Below are 9,315 nucleotides of genomic sequence, written 5' to 3' on the forward strand. Positions count from 1 at the left end.
GTTTTTTATAGAGTGGACAAAAAGAAATTGTAGACATTTATTTTGAAAACTGGGTGGTTTCCTTTCGTGTGGATGAAGAGAAACCAAGACTTTAATTTTGAAAACTGGGTGTTTTTTTAATAGAATGGACAAACAGAAACAAAGACTTTTATTTTGAAAACTGGGTGTTTTTTAGAATGAACAATGGACTCACTCTCCCACACCAAAGCCCATAGAGAAAACCAGTGATTTTTGCTCACAGGGACACAGGAGCTGCTGGTCCTCTGCTGCCTCGTGTGGTCACTTTGTGTCACTGAGTTAAGTCTAAAGTAATTATTTTAAAAGCCAAATTCACTAAAATCAGTCATTGTAAGTTAGTGATGGAGGCAGCGGTGGATCAACAACTCCTGTGAACTCCTGTGTGCTGTGATGTTAAAATCACTGGTTTTCTCTACGGGCTTTGGTGAAGGAGAGTGAGTGGTTTACAGAAGTCTGTCTAACAGTGAAGATAAAGACGTGAACATATCGATATCTTTGCCCTCATTTGGCCTCTGTTGACCTTTGTGACCTTGCTCAGAAAAGTGGTTAAAATAAAGTGGAGTGTGTGCGGCGATGGAACCAGGAAACTCAATCGCTGACAGTTTGTGAAAAAGAGGCTTTTATTGACACGTCAATACACAGAGCGTCAGCAGAGAAAAGACGCCACTGCGGGAACCAACGCCACTGCTTTACAGTTTGCGTACCAGGTATCCAGCAACAGCATAAGAATACATTGGATTATAGAAGTAGACGACAATGGATGTGATGATGAAGACACAGATGAGGACTGCGATCACGGTGTTGATGATGAAGGCTTTGGAGCCGTGTTGTCGAGCAGCAGCCAAGTCTCCACGTCTCTTCTCGTCTCGGGCCTGGAAGGAAGGATTCATGGTCATCGTTTGGTGTTTGGAAGGAAGTGGGACTTTGATTTGGAAAAATGCATGGTTGTCTTTTAGTGTGGATGAACAGAAACTAAGACTTTTATTTTGTAAACTGGATATTTTTTAGAATGGACAACAGAAACTGAGACTTTTATTTTGAAAACTGGGTGTTTTTTGGAATGAACAAAAAGAAACGTAAGACTTTTATTTTGAAAACTGGATTTTTTTTAGGATGGATAAACAGAAACTAAGACTTTTATTTTGAAAACTGGATTTTTTTAGGATGGATAAACAGAAAACTGAAAACTATTTTTTTTTAGAATGGACAAAAAGAAACTTAAGACTTTTATTTTGAAAACTGGGTGGTTTCCTTTTAGAATGGACAAAAAGAAAACCTTATGGTTGTGTGTTAGTGTGGATGAACAGAAACGGAGACTTTTATTCTGAAAAGCTCGGCCTCACCTTGATGGAGCAAATTAAAGCTGCCAGTCCCAGACAACAGAAGTTTGCGTAGAAAAAATTGGCGAGGGACCAGACGACGTGGTCTTGAGGCTCCGGGGAGATGTTCACCGTGGTGGACTCCAGGACTCCAGGAGATCCAGGCTGGAGCTCCTGGATCTGACTGTACTTCTGGTCCTTCAGTGGGACGCCCTCTGCTGAGTACTGTACCAGAGTCATCGCTGTGAAGAAGAAGAAGAAGAAGAAGAGATGAAAAAAGAGAACAACACTTTGATCACTGTGACATGGACACGACCTCTGACCTGTTGTTGTTGTTGTTGTTGTTGACAGAGTCACGTGACTGATGAACACTCGGATCAAAGAACCTGAAACAGGAAAAGGAAGCTGCAGTTAACAGGTAAGATGTGTGGCTAACTAACTGACTAAATAACTGAATCAAAACTACTGACTAACTGACTAACCAAATAACTGAATCAAAACTACTAACTAACTAACTAACAGACAAACTAACTGAATCAAAACTACTAACCAACTAACTAACTGAATCAAACAACTAACTAACTGAGTAACTAAATAACTGAATCGAAACTACTAACTAACTGACTAGCTAAATAAATAACTACTGACTAAATCAAAACTACTAACTGACTATCCAACTAACTGAATCAAAACTACTAACTAACCGAATTAAAACTAACTAACCAACTAACTAACTGGATTAAAACTACTAACTCACTGACTAACAAACTAAATAACTGAATCAATACGACTAACCAAACGACTAAGACACACACATTCACACAGTGTTGATTATGTAATCACGGAAACACAGAAGGTAATCTGAGCCACCCGCACGCACCACACACACACACACACACACACACACACACACACACACACACACACACACACACACACACACACACACACACACACACACACACACACACACACACACACACATACACACACACACTGAGTGAAACATAGGGAAGAAAAGAAGAAAAGTTTGATATCCATATCACAAAATCACCATGTTAACAATAACTAAAGTCTAAACACACACACACACACACACACACACACACACACACACACACACACACACACACACACACACACACACACACACACACACACACACACACACATACACACACACACTGAGTGAAACATAGGGAAGAAAAGAAGAAAAGTTTGATATCCATATCACAAAATCACCATGTTAACAATAACTAAAGTCTAAACACACACACACACACACACACACACACACACACACACACACACACACACACACACACACACACACACACACACACACACACACACACACACACACACAGAAAACAAAGACGACCAAACCTGCAAGTGCCTCACAGCTTCTGATGCAGCCTGTGTGATAGGAGGACGTCTCTGAGAGGAAGAGGACGTCTCTGTCTCTAAGGAGGTGGACGGAGGACGTCTCTTCTGGGAAATCTTCTTTTGTTTTTGCTTCTCTGGAATTCCACTTCAGCGTCTTCCCAGCAGAGCAGTTTATCATGAGAGACAAACAGATACAGTGGAGATGTCACTGTTTGTCCTTTTTGAGGATGTCTTCTTCTCCCTTGTGTGGACCAGAGTTTTTCTAAAGTAAATATTTTAAAAGCCGAATTAAACAAAATCAGACAATGTAAGTTAGTGATGGAGGCAGCAGTGGATCAACAACTCCTGTGAACTCCTGTGTCTCTGTGATGTTAAAATCACTGGTTTACTCTATGGGCTTTGGTGTGGGAGAGTGAGTGGTTTACAGAAGTCTGTCTAACAGTGAAGATAAAGACGTGAACATATCGATATCTTTGCCCTCATTTGGCCTCTGTTGACCTTTGTGACCTTGCTCAGAAAAGTGGTTAAAATAAAGTGGAGTGTGTGCGGCGATGGAACCAGGAAACTCAATCGCTGACAGTTTGTGAAAAAGAGGCTTTTATTGACACGTCAATACACAGAGCGTCAGCAGAGAAAAGACGCCACTGCGGGAACCAACGCCACTGCTTTACAGTTTGCGTACCAGGTATCCAGCAACAGCATAAGAATACATTGGATTATAGAAGTAGACGACAATGGATGTGATGATGAAGACACAGATGAGGACTGCGATCACGGTGTTGATGATGAAGGCTTTGGAGCCGTGTTGTCGAGCAGCAGCCAAGTCTCCACGTCTCTTCTTGTCTCGGGCCTGGAAGGAAGGATTCATGGTCATCGTTTGGTGTTTGGAAGGAAGTGGGACTTTGATTTGGAAAAATGCATGGTTGTCTTTTAGTGTGGATGAACAGAAACTAAGACTTTTATTTTGTAAACTGGATATTTTTTAGAATGGACAACAGAAACTGAGACTTTTATTTTGAAAACTGGGTGTTTTTTGGAATGGACAAAAAGAAACGTAAGACTTTTATTTTGAAAACTGGATTTTTTTTAGGATGGATAAACAGAAACTAAGACTTTTATTTTGAAAACTGGATTTTTTTAGGATGGATAAACAGAAAACTGAAAACTATTTTTTTTTTAGAATGGACAAAAAGAAACTTAAGACTTTTATTTTGAAAACTGGGTGGTTTCCTTTTAGAATGGACAAAAAGAAAACCTTATGGTTGTGTGTTAGTGTGGATGAACAGAAACGGAGACTTTTATTCTGAAAAGCTCGGCCTCACCTTGATGGAGCAAATTAAAGCTGCCAGTCCCAGACAACAGAAGTTTGCGTAGAAAAAATTGGCGAGGGACCAGACGACGTGGTCTTGAGGCTCCGGGGAGATGTTCACCGTGGTGGACTCCAGGACTCCAGGAGATCCAGGCTGGAGCTCCTGGATCTGACTGTACTTCTGGTCCTTCAGTGGGACGCCCTCTGCTGAGTACTGTACCAGAGTCATCGCTGTGAAGAAGAAGAAGAAGAAGAAGAGATGAAAAAAGAGAACAACACTTTGATCACTGTGACATGGACACGACCTCTGACCTGTTGTTGTTGTTGTTGTTGTTGACAGAGTCACGTGACTGATGAACACTCGGATCAAAGAACCTGAAACAGGAAAAGGAAGCTGCAGTTAACAGGTAAGATGTGTGGCTAACTAACTGACTAAATAACTAAATCAAAACTACTGACTAACTGACTAACCAAATAACTGAATCAAAACTACTAACTAACTAACTAACAGACAAACTAACTGAATCAAAACTACTAACCAACTAACTAACTGAATCAAACAACTAACTAACTGAGTAACTAAATAACTGAATCGAAACTACTAACTAACTGACTAGCTAAATAAATAACTACTGACTAAATCAAAACTACTAACTGACTATCCAACTAACTGAATCAAAACTACTAACTAACCGAATTAAAACTAACTAACCAACTAACTAACTGGATTAAAACTACTAACTCACTGACTAACAAACTAAATAACTGAATCAAAACTACTAACCAACCAATTAACTAACTGAATTAAAACTACTAACTAACTGGCTAACAAACTAACTGAATCAATACGACTAACCAAACGACTAAGACACACACATTCACACAGTGTTGATTATGTAATCACGGAAACACAGAAGGTAATCTGAGCCACCCGCACGCACCACACACACACACACACACACACACACACACACACACACACACACACACACACACACACACACACACACACACACACACACACACACACACACACACACACACACACACACACACACATACACACACACACTGAGTGAAACACGGAAGAAAAGAAGAAAAGTTTGATATCTATATCACAAAATCACCATGTTAACAATAACTAAAGTCTAAACACACACACACACACACACACACACACACACACACACACACACACACACACACACACACACACACACCCCCCCCCACACACACGCAGAAAACAAAGACGACCAAACCTGCAAGTGCCTCACAGCTTCTGATGCAGCCTGTGTGACTGGGGACGTCTCTGTCTCTAAGGAGGTGGACGGAGGACGTCTCTTCTGGGAAAATCTTCTTTTGGTTTTGCTTCTCTGGAATTCCACTTCAGCGTCTTCCCTGCAGAGCAGTTTATCATGAGAGACAAACAGATACAGTGGAGATGTCACTGTTTGTCCTTTTGAGGACGTCTTCTTCTCCCTTGTGTGGACCAGAGTTTTATTAGAGAGAAAGACTTTAGAAAGACTTTAGAAAGACTTTAGCCACCAAACAAAACACTTCAGAACATGATCACGTCTTTATCTCACTATTAAACTGACGTTTGTAAACTACTCACTCTCCCACACCAAAGTCCACAGAGAAAACCAGTGATTTTAGCTCACAGGGACACAGGAGCTGCTGGTCCTCTGCTGCCTCGTGTGGTCACTTTGTGTCACTGAGTTAAGTCTAAAGTAAATATTTTAAAAGCCGAATTAAACAAAATTAGACAATGTAAGTTAGTGATGGAGGCAACAGTGGATCAACAACTCCTGTGAACTCCTGTGTCTCTGTGATGTTAAAATCACTGGTTTACTCTATGGGCTTTGGTGTGGGAGAGTGAGTGACTTTGGTGTGGGAGAGTGACTTCAGTTTCCTGTTGTTAACTGACTAATAGTTAATAGTTAACTAACTGACTAATTCAAAATAGTTAACTAATGAACGATTCGAACTGGCTCAAATTAGTTAACTGCCTCAACATAGTTAACTAACTGACCTAAAATAATTAACTAACATAGTTAATAGGGCCCTATGAAATCCGTTTTATTTTTTTCCAAATTCCGTTTTTTCCGTTTTAATTTTTTAGAATTCCGTTTTTTCCGTTTTATTTATTTTTTATTCAGTTTTTTTTTTACCTTTTATACTTACTTTACCACCATAGAATGTGTGCTTTTTGTGTCAGTGGATAAAATGTCCACTGAAATGCAACTTTCTTCTTGAATCCACTAACTTCTCAATTGTTCACTTGTTTTGACTTAAAGGGGAAATAAGTAGTTTATAGTGCCATCTAGAGGAGAGGCTGAAATTTACAACAAAGACCTGCTCCTCTGCTCACCCCCTCCCTTCCCTGAGCGCTACGGTATCCTCAGCTGGTCAAATGTCGTCCTCGTCGTCTTTCTCCGTGTCAGCAGATGAGGTTCGTGAGGCGAGGGAGAGGGCGAGCTACCACGGCCGTAGCAGACGAAGCGGAGAGAGAGGAGGCGGGACTTCTGCTACAAGTAAAGAGACACTTGATTTGTTCTCTCGCGTTTGTCCTTACAGGCTCCGGTAGAAACATGGCGTCTCGCTGCTAACAGTGGCTATGCAACCGCGGTCCGCGGTCATGTTATTTTACATGACTTTTGAAACACTACGAAAATGAAACAAAAACTATTATACAGCGACTAGACAATGCAGGAGCACATAATATGTATAAAAAAGTGGATTTTGGGTTATATAAACCCATAAATACTACATATTGTACCTTTAAGTTAAATCCTAATTAAGTAAATGCCAGTGAATCTTAAAACAAGCCATGCAATGCTGGTCACATTTAAAAGTAAAATAATTAACATAAATAAAAAAGTGGTAGTGTCCCCTCATCTGGTGCAGACGGATTTCTGCGCACCGCCCCTGCGCTGTAACTGTTCTCCCTCTCCTGCTCCGTGCGCTTCTCCGTATCCGACTGGATCGTTTCTCTACACGCAATATTACCCCTACAACTCTGCAATTAAGGGGATAAAAGATGCATCAGATGAGCCGATGTCTTTAGTTAACTGTTCAAAGAGAGAGAATGTTCTCTGGTGTGAAGTGAAAGTCGCGGGGAGTTCATAAGTTTCACTTTTGCGCAGAGACTTTCCAGCATTTAACAGGCGATGTTCCACAGTTTACTCGCCGTGTTTCGGCCGCCGAATTATCGGTGCATTCCTAAATATAACATCTTTATTGACAATAACAATATAACCGTAATAATCGCGTATTTGATGGTGTGACTTGAGTTTCAATCGGCACATGGACAAGGGGACGCTCGCCGGTTACATGCGGGCGCAGCGCACTTGTATAAATATAAGTGTATATAAAGTAAATAAACAAGCAACACGCACTGGGGGAGACCCTGGCCGGGTGAGTGTTTGTGGGGAGATGCACGGGTGGTGCCACGAATGAGCGTTCCCCGGAACATTTCTCCAGACAAACGTTCCTTCTCCTCACGATGACAGCATTTCAGTCACATTATGTCAATTTCCGCGATATTCCGCGTTTAACTTTAGATTCCGTTTTTATTGGCCAATTCCGCGATTCCGTCCGTGTTCCGTTAACACGGAAATCATAGGGCCCTAAGTTAATAACTGACTAACTCAAAATAGTTTACTAACTAATTGGCCCAAAATAGTTAACTGACTCAAAATAGTTAACTGAATTTAAACACTAACTCACTAACGAACTGAATCAAAAATACTAACTAAATTAACAAACTGAACTAAAACACAAACTAAATTAACAAACTAAACTAAAACACTAACTAAATTAACTAACTGAGTCAAAGTCATTTCATATGATTGAATAGTTATTGTTTTATTTCATTTTATTAACTACTGGTTAAAGAGGAGAAGCTTTGACCTTTGACCTTTGTCAGGACTGTCATATTCCAGGGTGAGGGACAGACTGAAGTGTCTTCATGTCCACGTTTGTCTTACACACACACACACACACACACACACACACACACACACACACACACACACACACACACACACACACACACTGTGTCCAGAGCTTATCGTGTCCCCGCCTCGTGGGTCAGGGTTAGGTGGGCGGAGCTTCACAGTGGTCAGGGACAGGTGTCGTAGACGTCTTCGTCCATCTGGTAAATGTTCTGGTCTGCACCGCGACTCTGGAGCTGCAGCGTGGACAAAGACGTGTGGACCAGAGGACGAGGACTGAGGGACAGAGGACAGAAGAGTCAAAGAGGACTGAGGGACAGACAGAAGAGTAAATGAAACTCTACAAATGAAAGTGCTGACAAAATAAAAATATGAAAACACTCCATGTGTCAGTCAACAGGGGTCAAAGGTCAAACTGCAAACTGCTGCTAACAGCAACATGTTTAGTGACACCTAGCTAACGCTAGCTTCTTTTTTCTAGGAGCTAAAAACAACTTTAAAAAACAGTTAGCCGCTGAACAGTTGGCAAGAATTAAACTTGAGTGGTTGAAACTTGAGGCTAATGTTAACTGATGCTACATCAGTGACCTGTAATACTGTGCCACAGTACGCTAACTGGCGTGCTATCTCTTTTATCCTCATCCTGGGAACCGTTACCAAGATACAAGACAGCTATGCTAACTTGCGGTCTTGGTGCTCAGCTAGGCTTAAACATTGTGGTTGACATCCACTTTTCCTGTGATGCTTGCTGCTAACAAAATGATAACCATGAACGGCTAAACTTGAGCTAACAGTCAGTGATGCTATAACATGGTGTCATAGTGAGCTAACAGTGTTAATGTTAACTGATGCTAAATCAGCTACCTGTAATACTATGCTGCAGTACGCTAACTGTAATGCTATCTCTCCTTTCCTCATCCTGGGAACCGTAACCAAGGTACAAGACAGCTATGCTAAGTTACTATCTTGGTGCTAAGCTGGGCTAAGACATTGTAGTTAACATCCACTTTTCCCGTGATGCTTGCTGCTAACAAAATGATAGCCATGAACGGCTAAACTTGAGCTAACAGTCAGTGATGCTATAACATGGTGTCACAGTGAGCTAACAGTGTTAACATTAATGGATGCTAAATCAGCTACCTGTAATTCTATGCCGCAGTACGCTAACTATAATGCTATCTCTCCTTTCCTCATCCTGGGAACTGTTACCAAGGTACAAGACAGCTATGCTAACTTGCGGTCTTGGTGCTCAGCTAGGCTAAAACATTGTGGTTGACATCCACTTTTCCCGTGACGCTCGCTGCTAACAAAATGATAGCCATGAATA

The 9,315-nt window shown here is 41.1% G+C and overlaps 1 protein-coding gene and 1 long non-coding RNA gene across 2 annotated transcripts; both read right to left on the reverse strand.

The window, feature by feature from the left end:
- Positions 1-642: 642 nt before the first annotated feature.
- Positions 643-3,597, reverse strand: LOC310927416 (uncharacterized protein; the record flags this gene model as incomplete). The annotated part of the gene is made up of 5 exons (XM_083889710.1): positions 643-890; positions 1,362-1,579; positions 1,661-1,723; positions 2,724-2,877; positions 3,406-3,597. 5 exons carry the CDS (start codon positions 3,595-3,597, stop codon positions 708-710), a joined length of 810 nt encoding a protein of 269 aa, XP_083745836.1. The 3' UTR covers positions 643-707.
- Positions 3,598-4,073: 476 nt separating this feature from the next.
- Positions 4,074-5,312, reverse strand: LOC310927641. The gene is made up of 3 exons (XR_014592826.1): positions 5,292-5,312; positions 4,345-4,407; positions 4,074-4,263 (listed from the first exon to the last, which is right to left on the reverse strand). It is a non-coding gene; the product is annotated as an uncharacterized lncRNA (long non-coding RNA).
- Positions 5,313-9,315: the final 4,003 nt, after the last annotated feature.

The sequence above is a fragment of the Microchirus variegatus genome (genome assembly GCF_963457635.1).
Source record: "Microchirus variegatus genome assembly, chromosome: 5".
NCBI lineage: Eukaryota > Metazoa > Chordata > Actinopteri > Pleuronectiformes > Soleidae > Microchirus > Microchirus variegatus.